The sequence below is a fragment of the Apium graveolens genome, chromosome 5, assembly GCF_009905375.1.
Source record: "Apium graveolens cultivar Ventura chromosome 5, ASM990537v1, whole genome shotgun sequence".
Taxonomy (NCBI): Eukaryota; Viridiplantae; Streptophyta; class Magnoliopsida; order Apiales; family Apiaceae; genus Apium; species Apium graveolens.
Window position 1 is genome coordinate 205,556,231 of NC_133651.1, and position 24,233 is coordinate 205,580,463.

Sequence of the window (24,233 nt, forward strand, 5' to 3'; positions counted from 1 at the left end):
TAAGGTTTTTGGCTATCCGACAGCAGTGTAGGACCTGAAAGGCTGTGATACAGGGACTCTCAGGGACCTACTGAAGTCGTATAGTGCCTAACATAAGGTGCGGTGCTCAACATTTGCACCGAGGCAGAAATAAATAATTAATTTACCGGTCTTTAACTTTAATCATAGTTACAACAATGACACTTTGTCTAGTTTTTAGACTACTAGCGATTTCTATCAGAGGACGGCCCCATATATATAAACATAAATAAATTGAGCTCAATAGAATGGTTTGTAAATGATCTTACAAAATTTTTGAGGACTAGAGTCCCAACAATATGCTTAGGCCCTCTTCACCTCACAATAGCTGGGCTGCTCTTCTACCTCTATGAGATATTAGCTACTTATATTGGCCTCCTTTAAAAAATGACAAAAGGACAAGCTGGTGCTACATGCATATATACATTTTTGAAACTACTACTAAAATTCTATGATTTTAAAAATATAAATATATACAGTCCTACATATATATGAACGAAAGTATGTACATCTATTTGATATCATATGATTTGATTGTTGAACTCTGCCACATCCTTTCCCTTGTCTATCAGGTTAATGCTCAGAACTGCTGCCCAGAAACAAGTGGATTGCAGTTTGTCTCCAAATGCTCAGAAGCTGTGCAATGCTCACTTGTCATGCCAAATTTCTGACAATTGCAATACAAAAACATAATTACATCAATATGTATGCATTCTAAAACACAAAGTAAGTCTTCTTAAAAACAAAAATAAGAACTTTGTATGAGCTTGAAAAAGTTAATTGTAACTTCACTTGTGCAGCAGAAAATAATAGAGATGCACACAAGTGTACTAATGAAGACCCTTCCTTAAAACTAGAACCTTCGCTTGCTCCTTGACCTTGTATGCTCTGAACTTTTCTATTCACATTCCTAATGCATCCTTCGTGAGGTGTCCCTTATAGGTTGCTCCTCCAATTGGGACAGTCAGCTTCAACATTACATATACTCCCTCCGTCCCTCTAGGTTCTTTACATTGACGGACGGGGCTCGGAAAGCATTTTAAGGCTCCTATTAAGTATAGTTCCTAACTTTCTTTAATTATTTTTTTCTTCTAAATAAAAATATGATGTTAAAATTTTTACAAAAAAAGAAAATTTCAAAAATAAATTATGTAGCTATACTTTATAATAGCCTTAAAATGCGTGTCAGATATGACAAAAAACTGCAAAGAAATGAGAGGGACGGAGGGAGTATATAGGTCAAATAGATTATGTTGGAAAGATGCCGAAGAAACATAACACGTAAGCTAAACTCCTTCACTACATTCAATACGATGCAGAAATGTAACCATCACTAGACAAAGTGCATAATTATCTTGAGGAATTTTCTTTTTGGGGAAGGGATTTGGGGGGTGGGGGGGTATATTGCAACAAGCACCTCTTGCGAGGTTGATGAGGGACTTGGAGAATCTCATGCTACCAACCACTGAAGCTAAGTACAGAGTTTTTTGGAACTAATAACACTCATTAAGATTCAGGAATGCAAGTTAATATCTGACTTGACTTTTATGAAATGACATCAAAAGATATAAAAGATGTTCCAAACCTCAATTCTTTGTTCTGATGGCCATCTTGACAACTAGGACTCAAACTTATCAACGATAACTCCATTGTATTTCTTTCACAGCTAATTTGCACCAGTGCCAAAAGTAGAACTGTGAGAAACAGGTGAAGGCATCCGCTGGTGAGACATGAGGTAAAAGGTATCTTTCGGGAGAGCTTCAGCCTTAGGGGAATCAACAACAGCTGAGTACGGTTTTGCGGCTTTCCTTCTCAGCATATCCTGAATGGCATCAATAGATTAGCGAAACATTTATCAACAGGTAACAAATCATCATCTACGATGAAATAGCTATGTATTTCTAATCAGATTTGCACATGACAGAATTTATTAACTAACCATCGTCTGGTTTGGCCCATAAGTATTCATGGCTTGCTCAATCGAAGTATAAACTTCAAAGGCCTGATTAGATTCACGGTTGCACTTAATTATGCGAACTTGATCCTTGCTGTCAAAAGATCGACCTCGTAAGTAAAGAATAATCCTCGAAGGTATTGAATCCGGCCGGTCTTTCTTTCCATGAGTTAACTCCATTGTCATCAGGTCATCCCACAAGACATCCCACAAGACAGAACATGGATCTCTGGCAGGGTTGAACTTCTTGTGCCCAATAATGCTGGATGCTTGCTGAAAATGATAGATTACAGATACATCCTTCTTTATCTCGGGCACAGTTAATAATTAGATGCAAGGATATTTATGAATTAAATAAACTTACTTGCAAAAGTAAAATCCTTCTGTGAGTGACAAGAAGATATTTTGCTTTAGGGAGCAAAAAATGATCTTCATATGCATCAGACAAGGCAAACTTCCCACGCACTTTGAACAAGTCAACTTGCCGAAAGAACGATACAGATTCTGCTAGTTGCAGTATCACCTTTGCGACCATAATAAACCACGCAAACCAGGGTAGAAGATAAATGTTAGTTAACTTGGAAAAATTAATAGCAACATGAAATTACGCAGACAGTGGCCTGTCGATTAGTGTAATCACAACTTATAAATGTCCTGATAACCATTACCAGCATCCATTAAAAAATGAAATTAGACTACTCGTTTTTTACTTCAGAACTTTGAAACATCTAACACATGTCCTCTCACTCATCAATCCTGAAAAATGAACACTTAAAATATGATCTTTTTGTTTTCAATTTTCTTTTCTTCAAATAGCTATATTCTTGTTTTTTTGCAAAAAGTAAAAGCCTGAATTCCTGAAAATTGGAAGAAACTACAAAATATGACGCACTTGTGTTACCACCCCACTTTCTCTCATGGCATTTGTCACGCATAAGCTAAGCTGGTAATTACATTATTGAAGAAAGTGAATTGGACAGATAATGCATGGCATAACTTTCTGAAAAATACATATCACACTCTTTTTACAAACCAATTTTCAATAGTGCATTTAGCAAAAAAAAAACTTTCTTTAGTGCTATTTTGTCACACGTAAATTCAACTGGTAATTAACTTCTTACTCGAAGATTGTTAATTGGTAAAGCAACTTCTCTCATATACTTAAGAAAGAAAGTAGGATATGAATAAAAAATTCAGGGTGACTCTCATGTCCAAAAACAATTTTTCCAGACAGAGACAGCTTCACTTTTTACTAAGCAAGGGTAACCTACTTCCAGAAAAGATAAAACAAGGAAAGTCCTGGCAGTCTAAGGATGAGAATTTATGCCCGCAAAATTCTCATCATCTAAAAAAACTGTGGAAAACCTCACATAATTAACAAAATCCATTCTCCTTCTCATTACTCCTTTGCAGTACATATCACAAAAATATACTACAACATAGTATTTTAAAAGAAATCATCACCAAAATGGGGCTACATCTATAAGCTCAACACATGAAGTTTCATATGTGGCCGTATTGCATGGGATTGGAGCACTAAAATACGGGGGACACACCGGCTGGCCCGTAGGTATCTAGTCGCACCCAGAACGTATCAGGTGCATAGTACGTCCGGTGGGTACCACGCCCTGCTTTCTAGATTTGTTCCAATCAAAACAATCCTAGTAATATTAGTCTTAGGCTTGTCATTATTCCCTTGATCACTTATCCAATGTTTAGCTATTTTTATTAATAATAAGTTATACTTTTTGTAAAGTCAATCTCCTGTTCTCCTGCGTCAAAATAAATCAACAAGATAATTTTCCCAGTATTTACCAATTACCATACATACCAAGGGGTTGTTTTATATTTTAATACTATCTGATTTTAAGGTGCTTGTGTGATTATTATTCTAACATTGCATTAGTTGATAGACATATATAGTAGATAAATACAATTCTATACAGACACAGAGGTGTTAAGAGACAAAATCACATACTAGCAAGATAACCTATACCTGTCCCTGAGCTTTGTAGAAATCGTATGGTCTTAGCAAATTATCACCACCAATTACTCGGGGAAGCCTCCTGCGAAGGAGTTGATCTTCTGAAGCAATAGCAGACGCAATTTTAATCCGCATAGCATTTGCACCTTCAGTGGTTTTTGACAAAAGATCAAGAACCCCACTGACAGGCTGTGCAGCTGCACCTATTATTCCTTTTCCAACACCTTGAACAAACCCCTCTACTCCAGAAGCTTTGGCTCCTTCAAGAGGTTTTGTTAAAATTCCAGTAAATCCTCGGAAAAATCCTTTTGCTAGAGCTCCACCCCCTTCTCTTATTACATCACCAAAGTCCTCCACGCCTTTGCTCTCCTGACAAACAAGGTTCACAGTTGAGTCATGAAATTACATTAATAAAGATATCGCACATCTAAAATATAATATATCATGCACGTGTAAAATTATTAATTATCACAGATGACTTCTTGCTCTCTTCGATGACCTCAAACAATCAACCTGAGACCAAAATGAAGTACTTGTGCAGTTCTATATTAGTGTTTAATTAGTTTACAAAACCGTCAGACTTAATGCAGAGAAATCACAGGGAGAAATACTCGTCTAGATCGAAGCTGCACGACAATATTATATTTAAATGTCATACATTCATGCTGTAATGTCGGAGCTTTAAAATATATTGACACGAGGCTATTTTTATAAAGGAGGATAGATTTTAAGCTTGTTTACTTTGGTTAGGGTAAAGATGTAAAATATGTCCAATTTTAAATTCTGCTGCGTTTACGTGGGGAAACTGTTACAGAATGTACATGCCCATACAAATATGAGTCGCGTCTATTTTCTTCACCACCTTATATTGTACCATTTCTTAATAATCAACCAAGGTTAGGTTTCACCTCAGAGAATCTTTAATCATCTATGTACTGTGTAGAACCTCATTTGACAAATTAAGAGTAGAGTGCTTAGTCCCTAATGGAATTTCATTCGACAAATTCCAAGTAGTCCTTACTCAGTAGAACCTTCTTTGAAAAAGTCAATTTTGATAAAATACTTGTAAAGGTCATTTGACATTATTAAATTGGAGTCCTTAATCGGTTAAAATATAGCTCTACAGAAAAAAGGTGCTATACTTGTCTCTGCCGAATGAATTTCTTATCCATTGATAGAGCTGCAACACCTTTGCTCATATGCCCAAGTGCACTACTAGCATTGCCCAGTATGTCAACACCTGAGAGCAGTTGAAGAGGCTGACCGAGAATATCCTTCTTGATATTGGCGATGGCATTATTCATGAGAACGCTTTGCCTCGTGCGTATATTCTCCTGGAACCTTTGATTTATTCGAATCTGTGTAACACAAATGAATTACTTTACTTTACAAAATGTTAGAATATAAAATAAGATCCAGTTGGGGCCTTCGTCTTAACATAAGGTTTTAGATGAGTTGGTTACTTAACACAAAACATATTGTACTTCATTTCCCCCAAAAGTGTAGTAATTCTACTTACATCACAAAAAAACAAAAGCTTAAGGACATTATCTTTAACTTAACCATCGAATGGTTGAGTGTTTTTCTGAATCAAACGTATACCAAACTTCCTGAATACCAGAAAAAAATCAAGAATTTTGGAATTCAATCGTTTATAATCATTTTGGTAGAATAATGAGTCACACAATAATCTTCGTGATTAACTTTAAAACTCAAGCTCTAAAATAAAACATTCAAAGAGTACATCAAGAACTTAACCATTCAGCCTGTTGATATCATCGGGTACACTTATACAGCTAATAAGGTATAGATTTGGCAATTTAGTTGTAATGATTTCATGCTTTACCGTTTCCCCACCATTTTAAACTAGAATAATATTTTTCAAAGTTACATATTTGGACCTAGCTTATTAAAGACTCACATTTAGCTTTTGAATAAAAACATGTAAAATGTCAAACGAGTTTCAATGAAAGATTCACTGCTTACCGGCATATTTTCAGTGTTTCCAAGTGCAGTCATCAAGGATGCCCAAAATCCAAGAACACCAACTGGTCGCTGAGATGGTGACATAGCCATGGAGACTTTGAAGCGAACTTCGGAAAAGTTGAATACACTATTCAATTAAAATTCTAGTTAGGAAAATATTCAGGTTAGCAGATTAATTACATATAAGCTGTAAATACACCTTACGTACCCAATTTCAATGATTGGATCAACCGAAACAGCAGTGCTTTCAGTTTCAGATAACCTGCTTAAGTTAATCTGCTGAATCATCCCATGAATGCGCCAAATTATTGGTTCATGAATGTTAATCAGAAATGCAGAATTCTCAGGTCCCTGGTACATCCATAATCAAATAATAAGCAAAGATATATGGAAAACTGTTGAAACAGACTTTCCCCAGAAAGTTATAAGGAAGAATAGTAACATACTTGAAAGCCAATATAAGGATACACACATAAATCAAGTGATCCATTGGACTGCTGCGTCATGGAAAATTTCAGGATGTAATTAGTCTCATCTTCAACTCTCTGTGGTCTAAAAAGAACAGGTGTTGGAGTTAAAGGCAACTGATTATCCACCTGGAATCCCCGCATTCTTAGTTTCAACCTGTAATGTAAGTAAAGTTTTAAAATTACATTGGATAGATCATTACAAATAACAAATAAACTAAAATGACATGTGCATATGAATTAACTACGGGAAAATTTGTGTTCCTAAAGCAAATATTACATGATGCCTTCTTCTTGGTGATTATTGATAGATTATACCTAGTGATCCCAGAACCTAATCCAGTTGAATATGACAGCAGAAGACTTTGCAAAGAAAGATATAGTATCTCCTCAGGTGTATGATCAATGATAGATAGCCCAAGTTCAGCAATCTCAAAAATAACATGAAATTCACTATTCAAAGTTGATTGTTGAAGATTCTCATTTTCGGAAACTGGGATCGAAGAAAAAGAAGTGCTTCTACTTAAAGTTGCTTCAGGATCATTCTCCGGCATCCAGTCACTAATCTTTATAACATTAACTTTATCCTCTCTCAGTATGTTAATACGTAGAACTCTTGTAGGTTCTTCACTCACAAAAACAGGCTGATGATCAGATATCTCATCAATACAATACTTAAGTGATTTTGAACGGTCATCACCATCCACCAAGAGTTCCAACTGCCGTGGTCTGCCTAGATCTTCCCATGAAAAAGAGGCAGATGAATTGGGAAGAAGCGACTGCCATGAATCACTGGAACCATCCACTTGCTGGAAACGAATCGGCAAAAACAGAGAATGATTCTCAATCCTGTTGATAAACAAATTTCTTATTACACTTGCCACACCAGATTTTAACAAAGATAGAAGGCAGTCTTGGACATATCAAATCTAAAATAAAACACTGAAAGTTTATTCGTAATGAATTTGGTCAACATATAGCTCGTTGGCAGATTTTTTGCTCATAAAAGTAACAAAACCAGTTGTTTCATTCATACGTAGGCGTAGTAACAATAGTAATTACAGAAACTCACAGAATGAGAGTACTAATATTGTAGAACAAAGACATTTTAAAAAATAAATTCTTACTCGTCTTAATCAAATTATTCATTCATCATATCCGAGACAGCCAATTACTTGCACATATTGTTTTTCGAAGATTTAAAGCAATGCATACAGAGAAACTCTTTTCTAGTTGTTATTTTTTTAGTCACTAAAATGCAGAGTGATACTATAATAAAATAATATACATACAGTATATGGAATAGGGGATGTATTTAAGCCATAGCAACATTTGGCCATATGTCACCTTAATGACTTCTCTGACAATCTCGTGACAATTCATATGTATAGATGTGAACGTATTCATGAACAAAGGAGTAGGTCCTGTTTCGCAATATTTCATAAGTAATGGCACTTCATAAAATCACAAATAACAAAATGGCAGAAAGAAATACAGTTCAATCGTCACATATACATAAACAAACATAAATCACCAAGACATCCTGTAGCTAAAATTGGCTATAGCTAACACACATAAATATATATAATACAAAATCTAAGGTGTGTTAGGTTGACATTGGTTTGATATGGGAAGAGAGACTCTTTAATTAATGTGCATGTACAAAATCCAAGCCCAGAACTGAATCCAATACCTGATCCAACAACCAGGCACAGGTCAGTCCAAAAGAGCTAACAATTTGGTATACATTAGTTATTTGACTTGTCTTTATAAGGGTTTCAAACACTTTCATTCTAAACGACGTGCATGTTACAAACACCCCCTATTGGATCACGTCCTCGTCTCGTCCGCAATTAATTGTATGAAATGAGGGTAGTGCAGCTGCACTTCCGAGTAAGCCTCTCATATCATTTATAAAATTCAAGCCGACAACTGAATGTATATCGGACCCTAACAACCCACGATGGTTGTCACGTCGGTAAGTCGAGGCAAGTCGATGGACTAGTCGACTAGTGTAAACAAAATAATAATATATTACTAAAATTACATAAAAATAAATATATTATGTATTTGAAGGTTCTAACAGCTAACTTAATGTTGTATTTCAGAATTTTAGGATCCAAATACTTGAAGAGAATGCATAGATAAGTGGAAAGAGATAACAACAAAGCAAAATAACTATGATTATGTAATATGCAATGTCTGGGGCCTATCTAGGATGATGATTCAAGCCTTGGTGAGGCCTAGGGGGCTCGGGGTGGATTTTGGGGGCCGGAAGTAGGCCCCGGATAGGTTATGTGATCTGGGAGGTGGGTGATGTGATATAGGGGGTGGGTGATGTCATAAAGGGGTTGTTTCTCTTGGTTTCCATTTAAGTTTCTATTTTAGTGGTTTCTATTTGATCATTTGCCTATATATACATACATAATCTGTATGTATAATTATTAAAACATCTGAAAATTCGTAAACATATACATACATAATCTGTATGTATAAAAGCTGCTGGGAAGCATCATTTTTTTTGTTTGAAATATTGGCCTAAAAAGGATTTGGGCTGGGTTTGGCCGGATTTGGGTCATTAAAATAAACCAGTCGGAGGCCCATAATCACTAGTCGACCCGACCCGTCGACCAGTCGCCCGAAATATGCATTTTTCTCACAAGTTTAGTTGACTGCCAGATCTCGACTGCTCGACTAGTCGTCAACTAGCTGCGACTAGTCGAGAGCCGTCAACTAGCTGCGACTAGTCGAGCGCCGTGACAACCATGCAACCCACCACATGTCAGTCCGAAAGAGCTAGCAATTTGATATACATTAGTTATTAACCTGTCTTTATAAAGGCTCCAAGCACTATGGTCTATGTAGGATGTTACAACATGTGTTAGTGATATGTGAATGCACATGTACTTGTATATTTGAAAATAAAATTCTATGTATAGATAGTACTGCGATATATTCAAAATCTTCCTATTAAGGTTCACGTTTCCCATCGAAAAAACAAAACACTCCCAGTACTTATTCACCTGTAAGGACTTGAAAATGAACTGGGACGAAATATAACTTCATAGCGAGAGCTCTTTGTACCACTTCTAACTTCTACTCTTAATTGCGTTGGAAACTTTGCAGGCGCATTGTTTAAAGAAATACACATAACACCTTCAGTTCCAACACTAAATGGCGTACTCCAGCTATATCCATCCATCCGCAACTGAACAAAAAATGTCTATGTAAGTAGACCATGAAGTTGTAAAGTTTGGTTTGCTTAAGGTAAAGCCATGACTATTATTTTAGTTAAAGTGATGCGAAAAATACTGCATGTAAGATCAATTAAACTTCATGAACGTTTTCATTTTTTCCATCACAATAGAAACAATGTAGAAGAGATGTTTGGTTTATTTGTACATACTCTCAGCATCTCAGCTTTTGCAAGGGACTGCCATCTCAACTGTAGTGGAGGATCAGTTGAATGTATCCATTGCAAAGACTGAGTATCACACTGTTGAAGACAGAGACTGCACCCAACCCTATTAATGAACAAGGTTTGTTGCTGAAAATGAACAACCTGCACCAGTAAAGCATATAGTCACAACTGATTAGCAGAAATTTAACAGATACAAAACTTTATGACTTTCATATCCAAAATTTTCCTGCATGCAAAACCCTCATAATCTCAATAGTATCTCCTCCTAACTAAAACTACAACCTTAACACAGCAGCAACATGCAGGTCCACGTAAGATTTTTAATATTTTTCTGTTTTATTACTAACACATGAAACTTACAATTTCTCTAATTTCTTTTCTAGCCAAGTAAAATATTAAAAGGTAAACGAGAACTATCCCATTTGCTAATAAATTCATAAATCTGCTACTCAAAACAGATACATTTTGGGATTAGTAAAATCAATAATTATAAACATAATCAGACAATATGAGGTTACTGTTGTTCAAAAGGAGCGCTAAGAAGCTTATTTAAAAAATGTTAACCAACCGTGCATAGCAGATTAGCAGTAGTGCTACATGAAATATTACTCAAATATCAAGCTCAATAATGAGAGAGAGAAAAATGTGACTTCCATCACCATTCTATGACTATTTGTAAACAAAGACAAATAGAATAGGGAAACTATCCTACAATACTCATGATTTCACTTCCAGGAACAATTACCATGGACTTTCTTTCGACTTTCGAACCTACAAATACTACCAACATTTTTAAAGGGGGTCAAGGTATACTTATAGCTTGATGGCATTTCCATAACTATTATTTGTCCTTAATTATTTTTTCAGTAATTCACTTATATTCATTGTTATCACGAAGACGACTAGTCGACGACTAGTCGACGCGAAGGTACTCATGGGCCGAGAGTCTCGAAGCCCGACTTGTCGTCGACTAGTTGACGTGAAGGTTGCCCAAGAGTCTTGTAACCCGACTTGGGGTCTTCATAACAATAATTATGGTGTACCGTGCATATTTTGAACTTACTATTCTATTACTTTTGATTTTAATTATAAAACTATCATGTTCAATTATATTATAAATTAAATCAAGTAATTATATGTATAATGAACATTTTGTCGACTTTTTACGACTAGTCGAGCGACTTATCGACTAGTCTTTACGAAGGTACTCGGGCGTCGAGGGTCGACTTGGCGCCGTGATAACCTTGTTTATATTGCTTACCATAAGAAACAACTCAGATTGGCAAGTTGTAAATCTTAGTTGTTGACGGACATCTATTCAAACAAAACTATCACTCATGACTCTTAAACTGTAGTTAAGATCAATGGTGTCGTTAAGCCTTCACTGGAAGATTATTGTGGGACGGTGATAACATCAATTGCATAGACTCACAATAGAATGCACCTCCATAATTTATCCCAACAATTTTGCAATATGTACAGTACAAAATCAATGGCATATATTGAGAATCAAGACAATATAACCATAATTTCGGATCTCATAAAATCCATCTAATGACATGCACGTTCTCCTTTAAGAAATTTGTTTAACTGATAAAAACTTTAATTCCAATCAAGAATAAACCACAACTAACAAGGCCAAGTCGGCCCTTCAGTTGGAGCTCATAACTTCCTTGAGCTAGCCACCTACGAACACAATTACATTACACCCTCCTGATATATAACTACTAAACACAAACTTTCTTCTCTACCTCTGAGAAACATCTCAGACTTGCCTGTGGTCCCACTACGGCATCATCTGCATCACTTATTTTTTTGATAAACTAGACTATATCATGTTTAAAGCAAAGATTTTTTTGTAGTTCATCAATACAAATATTTATGTACTTTTTTTGTAGATCAGAATGAAATCATTTACCTCAGTTTTTTCAGACTAATAAAATAATTTTAATATATTACTAATACAATTCAAACCCTAAACTTCTTATGGTCTTTTTATAGGTAATACTATTAATATTAGATTTTATACTGTTACTGATAAGATTCGAACCATTAAAATATGACATAATATATTTGGGGTTATACATTTTAAAAATGTTGTTAAGAAGAATCAAACCCTCAATCATTTGCAGTACTTTAGTATTATCCCTCTTACACTAATTACATATAGGATACTCCCTCTGTCCCTCCCATTTGTTTACACTTTCCTTTTTGGGATGTCCCTTCCAATAGTTTACATTTCAAAATATTCCAAAAATAGTAAAGTTTTTATCATTTTTAAATTAACTACATCCACTACTTCTCTCCACTATACCCACTTTATACATATAATATTAATCGGTCCCACTATTTTACTCACTTTTTTAACTTTTCTCCACTACTTTATTATTTTTCTTAAACTCCGTGCCCAACCCAAATGTAAACATTTGGGAGGGACGGAGGGAGTATAATTTAGTGACTCTGGGAAAGATGGACTAAGATGGACTGTTTATTATAATTGAGGAGAGCGGTTAGTGGTGTCTTTGGTACGATTCTTGATGTAGGACAACAATTAAAAATGATGAAAGGATAGAATCATGTTGATTAACCGCAGATTTTCTACGCCTAAGGTGATCCAACCGAAGAAGAATCACTACCCCTAGGATTTCTCAACCGCAAAAGAGAAGTTTGTTAGGATCGCAACCCATAACAAGGGAGAACAATCTCAATCATAATAATTCAAAGTCTCCTTAAAAATAAAATATTACATCTTGCCATCAAGTAAAAATCTTCTAATAAAGGAACCCTTTTATTATTCTATATTATAATCTAGAATATTTTTAGAAATCTACTCATTTAAAATAACTACAGCCTAATAATATACTATCATATCCATTTTTAATTAATAACAAAAATAATTGCAAAGTAATATTTTAATTCCTTGTTCCGCGTCAATTCTGCAATCCCTATAATTATGGAACTAAACAGCCTTGTTAATAGTCCCCCAATCTTTTGACATGAACTAACAATTTATTTCTTTGTTGGAGAGCTAGAAAATGTATATAAATATGATTTCAAGGAGTTACAACATATACAATTCTTGAGCACATCAAACAATTCTCTATGAAAGTTATGGTCAACTGACACAGTGGCAAGAATAGCTCAGAGCATATTAATCATTGCCAAAAAAATGTAAGGATCAGCAAATAAACCTTTGTTCTATCTGAAGACATATGTAATACAGCTGAAAGATTGTAGTAAGATCCATCTGAGTTGAAAGCCTTGACATCAACTCGTTGCTGTAAACAGTAACACATGAATGTACAAGGTTAAAAGGGAATTGCAGGACAGTTAAACAACAGATTACTAATTTGAAGATAGGTAGGTAATTGTCAATGTTACCTTTTTCTCCAGATCAAGGAGAGATATTCCAGGACTATAATTTTCAGAATCTCGTACGGAAACAGTGATTCCCACTCGCGGAGACAAATAATTATCATTGCGAGATGAAAACAGCATAACACCACCACGCCCCACATAATCTTGGGGAGAAAGCATACTAGGTGTTGGACTAGTGTCTTCAATCACTTCTAGCACTTGCAGGTTTTTCCTCGAGCCAAAAGGATTTCTGTCCGCAGAGATACTAGGACTTCTCGTTGCTGCTGATCCAAATCTACCCGTTTTAGATCTCTGAAGGGAATTCAAATCCGAAGCCTCCAAAGGTTCTATTTCCACCACTTGATATGCTAAAGGAAGAGACGAATCATTGCTGATCCAGTATGGAACAAAAAATCTTACAGTTTTTGGAGCAGCTATAGTTCCTCCAACGTCACGCTCTATGCTCACACGCAATCTCCTGCATAAAATTAATAAGGAAGATAATATATGATTGTATGAAATATTGGAACACAGCTGAAAATAATAGCAACCAGCATCTAGAACGTCAAGTACTTCTAAAATAGATAGCATGGGGCACAAAGAAAATCATTTCACAAGTCAACTAGATTTAGTCTACTGATCCCACAATTAGTTACTTTCACACTAGCTTAATAACAATGTGAAATGGCTCTCCTTTTTATGTAAACAGGTTGCCAGAGTCTATGGTAACTAGCTCATTCACTGTGATTACGCAATTCGCTTCAAAAATATTTGCTAGCCTTTCTTTTCACGTGTTGAATTGTAATTATAAGATATTTTTCCAATAATCACGTTTGTTGTCTTTGTAATAATAAAAGATAATACATTGTCAATTATTAATAATAAATACTAATAATATGAATTAACTTATCGTATGAGGATTTACTCTTATAAATTTAAACCCGTGTTCCACAATTTGTATTAAACTGGGAAATAGATGGACAAAGCTCTATAATTTTACTCTTTTAGTCTTACTGCACTAAATAGGACAATATGTAAATGACAATCTAGATCTTTATTTTGTGAACATAAAAAATGATTTGACGAGAACACGACAGAGATGTATAACAAAAATTACTTAGATGAGAATTCATACAGATAAGCCAGTAGTGCACATATTCACTAATTAAAGATGAAGATTTGCAAATAACATTATATCTTGTAGTTCCTTGGACATGAAGGACATGAACCAAAATTTAAGTTGCCATTTTAATATAGGCCGTAACTGTGTGTGAGATTTTTTTATCGATGAAATAGGGAAAAACTGCCTAGAATCGAATCAGAAAAATAGTCAGGCTTGTCGACTCATTTTCATCCCCATTTGCTGAAAATGAAGGCGGAATCCTAAATTTATTTCATAAACCATTTTCAGACAACAAATGCCTGTTAACTAAGATTGGAAACTTAAATAAACTAGATCTTTAAACAGCTGAACACAATCCAAACATGATATACAATTGTCACTGGTTGGTAAAAAAACAGTTCAATACTGTACAGTACAATGTAACTACTACGTAAACGCATAACAAAATTTACATTTAAAAGAAATCCATATTAGGGCTGCGTGTATGTGTGTGCGCACGTTCGTGCGAGCACAGCCTGATTACTCTTTATTACTATTTTGTAGTGCTTGAAAAGAAAATTGCAAGATGCAAGGACATGAAGAAAAGAAAGCATACCTTTTCTGCTGGCTAACCATCCAAAATGATGATACATGATCATTAGATGACAGATCTAGTACAAGAACAGGGTCCTGTAACAAGAGCACAATAAGGTTTCTCAAGCAAAACATATTCCACATTAAAGCTTAATAAAAAGGAAAGCTTTCATAGAAATTATACCTTTTCCAAACACCAACCTCCCTGTATAAACAATGTAACATATATTGGATTTTGAATATCGGCAGAATGTATGTTTACACTTCCACGGGATGATATTAAGCCTCGCTGTCGTTCAATATTGTTTCCATTTTTCAATTTTTCCCACACAATGAATCTTGCTGGACAAGGAAGACGATTTTCCAACTTCAGAGGAGAGTTGATGGAAATTTTCCAATCATATACAAGGGCATTAAGCTCTGTATGAAGTGCTGATGCATCCGTGCTGACGCTAAACCAAAAATGATCACCATTGGGGGTACTCGAACAGAAGAAAACATCAGTCTTCTCAAGTTGACCAAGCTTGAATGATGCAGGCATTTTCATTCCATGCTTCATGGTACTTTGTCTAGAAAGAGAACCTTGCTCAGTGGACTGTTGTTCTTTACCCCAGGGATGCCCAATGTTAACAAGATCTCCCCATGAGAAGGGAGGGTGAGCATCGTTAGTGCATGGACGAACAAGTAAACAGAAATCAGAACCTTTTAAAGCACTTTTCCAGGGCAAGATACAAGAAGAACCAGGATTCAGGGAATCCACAACATTTTCTGCTGACAGACTGTGAGTATGAATCATTGGTCCATGACAAATGGACACTTCCAATTTGACATCAGAATCATTGAAAACTGTCACCAAGCCCCTCAAAACTGCATGTTTCTTACCATTCTTTATGATCACGTCCGCAGCAACATAATCACCATTCAACGTTTTAGTAATCACAGACAATGGAAGAAATGATCGGAAACTCTCCCATGAACCTTTTGGAGAAAGGCCTACCCAGAAACCAATATCGTTTCCTTCTTCCACCTCGGTCTGAATGTTAGCAACTGATTTTCTTTCAAAATAAGAGGTTGAAGCCACAAGGCTACTATGAGAATGGATATCATCACTTCCAGATGAAACCTGTACACGAACAATTAAATTGCAATGAGAAGCAAAATTAACAATAAACATAATGATGCTATGTTTGAATGAGAACAAGGAACCTGAGATTTATTTCAGGTAAGTTCCCAAAGATAATAGGGTTCTGCAAAAGAACTCACTTAATTTTGTAGTACAAATACCGCTGATATAATAGTTTTCTGCAGCTGAACACTGTATTACATAAATATACACTAATTTCTAAACCTAGACATATGCTTGCACAGTTCTGTATGATTAAAAATGTTCTCCAAAATATGACCAATATTTGTACACGGGGCAGAACACGATGTTCTGCTACTGCATGAATATTACTTTCAGTCATAAAATTCTAGGTGTTTTGCTTAAACAGTACACTCAATTGTTAACTTTTGTTAAGGTTCTACTGCAGAATTGAGTGTTTTCACATGCAAAACACCATCTGTTATGCTGCTGAACATGTTGTATGCATAAATAGTACATTTAATTGTAAATTCTTTTTTACATGTTTTGAAAAGACTCTCGGAATTCAACTGTTAAAATATCTCATATTTTCCAACGCAAAATACAATGTTCATCTGCAAAAACTGATATTTCAGGTAAATTTCTACTTCTGAACAATATGAGATAAATCTGCTACAGAACCAGATTATCTTAGGAAACTTACCTGAGATAAATCTCAGGTTTCTTATACTCAGTAGACATAAGTGTAAATATGATCTAAAACGACTTACTGTTCTTCTCAAGGGATAAGCTGCGATATTTTGGACTTCGGATGCTTGATTCAACATTTTAACTGAAGCTACCTTTTTTAGAGGGTTTGCACCATGTCCAACAGAAAAAGAAGACGCACCCACAACTTCACCTACATTGCAAAGAAGAATATTGAGATCTATACATGTTTCAACATCATCAGCTTACATAGATAGTCGGCAATCTATCACAAGCTTCGAATCTGAATGTTTGGTGTAAGAATCTTGTATTTCGAAAAAATTTGGACAAGAAAATATTCTAAAGGTAGGAAAATTGTTAGTACTAACTCTTCCATAACCATAAGGGGCTGGTAATAGCCACAAGTTGACTCTCAAGTTTCTCATAACACTTCCCTCCGAAAGCCCATCTTGGGATTAAAGAATGGATCACTATGAACCCTTGAGTATAATGTTAAAATCAAAAATTCTATAAATCTATACATACACACACACACACATATTCATGATCAAAATGGCTAGGTATGATAATTGAAAAGTACACAAGAAGAGTGGAAGAAGAAAAAAGGGTAGCTGAGGCCTCTGATATGCATAAGATGTTCTAAACTTGTTACTGAATGCCATATGCTTAAATGTACTACACTTTCTAACTGGCTATCAGTCATTCTTTCCTCACTCTACATAATTTCTAATCTTTTCTTAGTTGGGCATCTACAGGCAAATATTCATATTAATTGATTTCTTCTCATATACCCATTTGATGGCTCAGTTGAAACATTTCTTTCGACATCTTTATTATTTTATCACATTTAACCTTTAATAGACTAAATCATGTAGTAACTCCCATCTTGCTATGAGTACTGTGTCCTCATTACTGATGGGGCCTAAAGTTAGTTAGGGGCTATATTGAATCTCATTACCACTTCGATTCCTTATTACAGAACTGTAGAGAGATGCAATAGGACAAGACAAAAGCTATTCACACAACATATATAGGAAAGCATATTCTGAAGGAATTCACAGGGAACAGGTACCTTTTCCTGCTTTTGCAGCAAGGTTTGTCACCTCCACTTCCAACTTTGCCACACCCTAAAGCATTTCACAATTAAAGAATTACATGGAATTAAATCCAAATTTATGACTGTATGAGATGAAAACTCATAATTCAATAATATATGCCTTCAGATTTTAATATACTATGTTGAACCTTGCAAATGGAACATTTTCATCAATCTGTCGTATACGAATAGTTCTTTGCAGCAGAATGAGAGATGTCTTAATGTCATTTATACTTGGACTTCAGCCGAGTAAGCAATTATATGCATTAATCTATCATACCTCTTAATTGAACAATTAACTCAAAGAATTTTTACACAATCAACGCATGCACTACCACAGCATTTCTCAGTAGTTAGGTCAATATCGATATAAACTAAATTAGGAATCACCTTTTACCCTTGTACATGCATCATGGACAAAGATTTAAACTGCACCTAATTTCCCCACTGGATTTCCTAATAACCATTGATGGTAGCACGAAGGTCATAAAAAAGAGACAAAGACCACTTAGCTACACAGTGTTTGCATGAACTGTTCTAATGAAGAGCAACATAAAGTGGATAAAAAGATTACATTGACAAGTGCTAATTTCTAAGATAATGTGGCCCCACCCTGATCTAGAAAATCCTTTGGTGCTTTTATTACTAAATTTCTGCAGAAAAATACATAGCAAGTTTTTGGGAATGAGCATGTCCAGAGCTTTACCATGGATTTTCGGTTTTAACACAGGATTTGTGCCCTGGGACGTGCAAAAAACCAACTTTACTGCTTCTGAGACATACGATTCGGCAATTGTCCGACTAAATACAGCAAAATTAGTTCTTATAGCAAGAAGGTTGTACCAACCTATTGAATCTGTATTTTGATATTATCTCTCCAGTCATATAGAAAGGTTATCAATAATATACATATATCCTTTACAAAAACTTAAAAAGAAAACATATCATTCCAAGCTTAGCAACACCTACAGAAACTCTATAAATAATCTATATCAAATATACGAGTACAATGTGTCAGTATGCTTAGTATAAACCAGTTACTTCTAAGAAGTGACAAGTTTAGCTGATAAGATAATATAAGGCAGCAACGTAATCACCTTTCGAGGAACTTCAAATATGAAGAGTTCATTCCAGCAGGCAGTGCCTTCAACACCATTACTTTTTGAAACTATGGGCCTAACACATCTTGTCCTCGCGCTCTGAGGAAATAGTTTCTGCTGATATGTCTCTTGACTATCAACAACCAGGCGCAATGCACAAAAAAAATTGTGACTATTTCCATCATCAACAATAGGTAAAGCCTGTGAAAGTAGAATATTTAAGTTTCTCTTTTAAGGTCATAACAGATAGGTAAACTGAAAATGAAAATATTGAAACCTTGGCTTTAATAATTTGCACAGCAACATAACGGCGTGCTTCCCTTGTTTCAGCGACATTTAACCTGTCAGTGTACCTTGGAGGTGGAACCCACAAAGAAGCATAATCATCATGATGCAGTAATTCTACTTCATTAGAATCCTGCTCCGCTTTCTTCAAATAAATATCCCAACCAAGTTTATTTTCTATTGTAACAGTTTGGAGATCTTCCTCATCCAATGCAGAGAAATTGGAATCATCTGCATGACCATGATGCCCCTGGATTGATAAACATTTGTTAACAAAACTCTACAGCTTCAGCAAGACCATGCTCCACTAAACATTTTTATAAAGACACACTATATACATAGACACACACTCCAGTTAACCTCATTTAGTTGGATTGCTTTCTGTTCTAATTCTCGCTGTCTTCTCCATGAAACAACGGATTCCAAAAACAAATTGAGATTTTCTGTGCTGAGATTTATATTCAATGCAGTGGTTGCAGCAACACGTGCTCTTTTACAAAACTTTGATGTTGGATGTGCTTCTGCATCATATGTTTCAAACCTCCAACAACACAAAGTATAAGTTAATAAAGCAAACTCCATAGAAAATTTAACTGGTTGCAGAGACAAACAGGCTGCTAAATAGTTAACTACATAGAAAATTCAAATAGTTAGCATTTTACTTGAATATTCCATCGAACGGCTCCACAAGTGGCTCCCATGATTCTAACTGTGTATTAAATGTTGATGCGGAAGTAGACGAAATTAGTACAGCATTTAATGCCTCTAGTCGACCATGAGTTGCAAGCTTCATATTAGATATTGTAACATCAAAAAGTGGCGTCATCTGAAAAAGGAATCATTATTTTAAGTGCAAGCCTAAAGAAGATGAAGAATTTTTTTTAATATCCAGACAATAGGAGAGATATTCCTGCAGACACAAACCGTTCCACATAAGCTGTCTAAAACTGTCACAGACAAACATCTCAATTTCATCTCTGCAGTTATGTTGTCTCGTGTCTTAGGTTTAACAGAATCACCGATAGTAAAAGCAAGCCGGGTCGAAGGTCTTTTCAAGTCAGAGCGTGCAAGGAAAGTGTAAGCCTACACAGAGATTTTAACCAAATCAATCCTAAGAGGCATGATGTATAGAGGCGGAATGAGGAATGTAAACAGCATGGAAATTGAAAAATAATGGCTATGCAATTTATTCAATATAATACGATAATAATGATTCCAGTAAATACAAAAATAGATTATATACTAGACAACTTGAACACTGTATCACAGAAACATTACTCTAACCTGATTATCCACTTTCCATAAACTCCAGCAGTGAGATCCTCTTGAACTTGAAGATCGTGATAGAGGGCCCTCAAGGATATTGGCTTGGCTAACAAGATCCATTCTTGGACAGCAAAATGATTCCAGGGCGGGTGCTTCATCTGTTCGTGAGACAATGCATCCAAGCGAAGCATAGCCAGGGGGAGCAATAGGATACCAGAAGAAAGCATCATCTACACCTTTCCTTACAATATGAGCTACTTGAGTGAATTGAACTGGCTTTGCAGAGATTACGGGGTTATCAGCCTTGAAAATGATACCCAAAGCAGGTGGTTCTAAACTGATAAGGAAAACAGTAACTGCATTATTCACTGAGAAGGATTGTGAAAAAAAATACATGAAACAAAAAATATATATAATAGTTCCAACCCTTCGATTATGCAGTCACCAAGGATGGCATAACCGGGACGTGGGCCAGGTCGCCATATGGAAACTGGTCGGCGAATATCACCACCCTTGTCCCACCATATCCTCTCAAAGTTAGGAGTTGAAACATAACAATTAGATGGTTTTGAAATTGATCTGACTGTGTCCCATCCAGATGATTTAGCACTCTGACAATTCGGTTGCCCATTTTCAAGATCACGCTCAAAATCCAAATTGGAGGGTGGATTCTCTAAAGAGAAATGAGATAGGCTTGAATTAATTTGAACAAGATGATTCAGGTCCCGACAAATGTTAATGGGAGGGCAACTACTTGAAGGGTGAGCATAAAATGATCCTGCAACATTGTCTAAAAGCCAGATGCTAAATCCAGACGAGAAGGACTGATTTTCTGATGTACAGAATATGCACTCTGAATATCTAGTTGATGTCACAAGATCAGAACGTACACAGTGGACGATGTGAGTAGGTGGAGGTTGGGTTCCTATTTGTGCAACACATCCTAATGCTGTATATCCCTGTGGTGGAATTGGTCTCCAAATGGAGCAGTCATTGTTAGTAGTGAAATTTCCCTCTAAGCCTTCATATCCCTGTATTGCAGAGAATAATCCTATGAGCTCGAACCTCAGAGGTTTTCGCACACGTCCATATGTACTGCTGACGGCCATCACTGTGTATGAAGGAGGAATTGGCCTGGAGAACGAGCTAAAAAATATTAGTCAACTTCCACTAATATAGTTTTATATTATTAGATTCTATAACTTTTGATAGATGAGCATTAAAAAAATGTAGAGAAATCAGAACAAAGAAAACATACGAAGTACAATAAAAACACTAAAAGAAGAGAGAAATTGACACTACAATCATACTGCTGCTACTGATATCCAAATCAAATTAGATGCATCAAAAGCCAAACTCATGTATAAAACCATATTTAATTCATTCGTTTTCCACGGAATAGTGAAGCAGATATTCATTACTAAAATACTGCAGCAACATTGAATATGGCTTCTTGAAATTCCACAGAAATAGGCCCATGTCAAAAAACCACAGTTTTACCTTGATGTCACACAGTCACCCAATACGACATAGTTTGAGGGAGCTCGAGGTCTCCAAAAGGTAAGACTATTAAGATGTCCGTTTTCTGCACATAGATTGAAAGACAACTCTAGTTAATACCTTCAGGCTTCAACTGAGTAGAGACTTAAACATAATCACAAAATAAACAAGCAACATGAAGTCATTAAACAATACCGAGAGAAATTCATGAATAAAAACTAGGAAGCAACCTTTTTGGGACACCCAAAGTCGATCAAAGTGAGTACAGGGAGACAAAAGATCAGCATTTCCATATTGAAATGCTCCAGCTGCTTGAGTTTGAAGATTAAGAACAAGAGATATAACACTTAAAGAGAGATGGACATATATGTCAGTAGATATAACAGATATATTTGTTTTATCCTTCACCGAAGTATATCCTCCAGATATGTCCACCGGACCTAGAATAATAAGACCGGAACCAGCCTCCATAACTAGATCTTTAAAAAGAGCTCTGATCCAGATATCATTTTCCTTTGACGCATACCTGTTTTTGCAGCAGGCTAAGAAATTAATAAAGGCTATCTCTCTTCAGACTAAGTTATATTTAGATCAACACACTCCAGTAGAATTAAAAACTAGCGGTCAGTAACAGAAAATTTTAACAACCAATGCATATATAGACGAAGCATTAACTAGCTAACTGCTCATATCGAGTTTCTAAAAAGCAATATATGTCTACATAGAGTTCCACACTAACCAAATAATAATGCTTAAGAAAAGCATTACCCTGATGAGTGGCAAAACAACTAAATCTAAGCTTTTGACACACAGGTGATTGTGAAAGTGCAGGACAACTTGGAGTAAAATCGTATCAAAAGTCAACTGATAATACAAATTATCTTTTTTGTTCTTCCCTTCGCTTCCTAGAAATGATTTCAAAGATAAACACATGCTGCACCAACTAACACTAACAGTAGTCCTAGTTCTACACAAAGGTAACCCATTTAAGGTTGTATATATTTACATTATAAAAGCAATAGGCAACGGGCTGGAAATCACACAAGAACTACTTTTCATCATATAATTTTTACCTCCATAACATTTTCAAGAGAGTGTGTGTGTAACTACATATATATTAAGATCAATGTACTTAAGATGAAAGCATATTTAAAGAATCTTGTCTAAATCCCTTAAAGATAAACAAGACTCCTACGCAGGGAAAGAAAAATTACATGGTTAAGGCTTGCTAGACAATCCATTACCTGAACTTGTTCCGACGTAATTTAGATATAGTTCCAATATTTTTTCGAACTGAAATCGTAAAATTTTATAATCACATTTGAATACGGTGTCACAGAAGGGAATGCATGTCAAATGTTGGACCTTAGAGCATTTGGTTTGCATATAACCAATGTACTTGTAACACAGGTCACTAAAGAATGACACCTTTGAGAAATTAAAAAAAATAGAAGTAAAAGAGAATATAGTGTACAATGTAAACCCATGCATAGAGAATTTTATAGATGACAACCAAGTACAACCAAATTTTAATAGAACAAGTACAACGTGAATCTCAATACTCTAAAAAAAGGAATTAATCCATTTCCCAAGGATTTTGAGCTTCATTTTGCATAAAATTGCTGGACGCAACATGTCTTTAGACGAAAGCAAAGAACCAAAATTAAAAAAAACTGCATTTGCTGCATTCATATCACAAACAAGGGTAGTGAAATGTAGTTATATAATTGACCTTTCTAGCTTCTCATCATAAACTAAACTATTTCTAAGCTCCTACAGAAGAAAAGCAGCTACGAATGTCTAAAACTATATGTCAACACTAAACTTAAGATGGAAGGCTCGATCTAGGTATTTTAAAAACAAAAAAATAACAATTTATCAATAGGACTAGTATATACTCTTGACTCCTGTGAACGGGTCATAGTTAATTAGCACAGGACAACAATGAAGGTGCATGCAAAAAACTGAGTCTCACATGAAGCTGAAGTCAAGTTTTGCACGCAGAAGCTTTTCACCATGTGTGGAATCATCCAAAGAAGACTTGCTGCTGTCATAAAATGTGAATTCTGGAGAAACCACCTGACAACAAGTGAGCCGGTAAGGAAAAAACAAAAAAGATTGAGCTGAAGGGGAAAAGATTATATAATAGAAAGTCTATATGACGTGTACACAGCTAAAAATTGTAGGAATGAAAAGTCAGTACAAGCACACAAACATATGTGATATGACAAAATATGCCGAAGGTAATGTCATTAATATAATAAAAAGAGAATGTAAAAGGCTTTCAAGTTAAGAATTCAATATATTGTGT

At 35.5% G+C, this 24,233-nt stretch overlaps 1 protein-coding gene across 6 annotated transcripts in view; it reads right to left on the reverse strand.

Moving 5' to 3' along the window:
• Positions 1-234: 234 nt before the first annotated feature.
• The window catches only part of LOC141724723 (uncharacterized), a 48,150-nt gene continuing 24,151 nt past the window's right edge, over positions 235-24,233 (reverse strand). For 4 of the 6 annotated variants that reach the window (XM_074526958.1, XM_074526957.1, XM_074526959.1 and 1 more), the window contains 28 exons: positions 23,898-24,001; positions 22,153-22,448; positions 21,923-22,007; positions 20,849-21,556; positions 20,441-20,759; positions 20,081-20,239; positions 19,819-19,982; positions 19,517-19,697; positions 19,149-19,406; positions 18,869-19,072; positions 17,748-17,802; positions 16,738-16,868; positions 15,068-16,006; positions 14,906-14,979; positions 13,212-13,665; positions 13,022-13,108; positions 9,816-9,971; positions 9,433-9,617; positions 6,728-7,258; positions 6,389-6,566; positions 6,151-6,293; positions 5,943-6,069; positions 5,099-5,314; positions 3,969-4,325; positions 2,337-2,495; positions 1,958-2,245; positions 1,604-1,840; positions 235-685 (listed from right to left, as the gene is read on the reverse strand). In XM_074526958.1, coding sequence (XP_074383059.1) covers positions 1,685-1,840; positions 1,958-2,245; positions 2,337-2,495; positions 3,969-4,325; positions 5,099-5,314; positions 5,943-6,069; positions 6,151-6,293; positions 6,389-6,566; positions 6,728-7,258; positions 9,433-9,617; positions 9,816-9,971; positions 13,022-13,108; positions 13,212-13,665; positions 14,906-14,979; positions 15,068-16,006; positions 16,738-16,868; positions 17,748-17,802; positions 18,869-19,072; positions 19,149-19,406; positions 19,517-19,697; positions 19,819-19,982; positions 20,081-20,239; positions 20,441-20,759; positions 20,849-21,556; positions 21,923-22,007; positions 22,153-22,448; positions 23,898-24,001 — 6,714 coding nt within the window. In that variant the 3' untranslated portion in view covers positions 235-685; positions 1,604-1,684. Of the gene's footprint in view, positions 686-1,603; positions 1,841-1,957; positions 2,246-2,336; positions 2,496-3,968; positions 4,326-5,098; positions 5,315-5,942; positions 6,070-6,150; positions 6,294-6,388; positions 6,567-6,689; positions 7,259-9,432; positions 9,618-9,815; positions 9,972-13,021; positions 13,109-13,211; positions 13,666-14,905; positions 14,980-15,067; positions 16,007-16,737; positions 16,869-17,747; positions 17,803-18,868; positions 19,073-19,148; positions 19,407-19,516; positions 19,698-19,818; positions 19,983-20,080; positions 20,240-20,440; positions 20,760-20,848; positions 21,557-21,922; positions 22,008-22,152; positions 22,449-23,897; positions 24,002-24,233 lie in introns of those variants that run through there. The other 2 variants (XM_074526960.1, XM_074526962.1) reach the window with 2 other exon arrangements.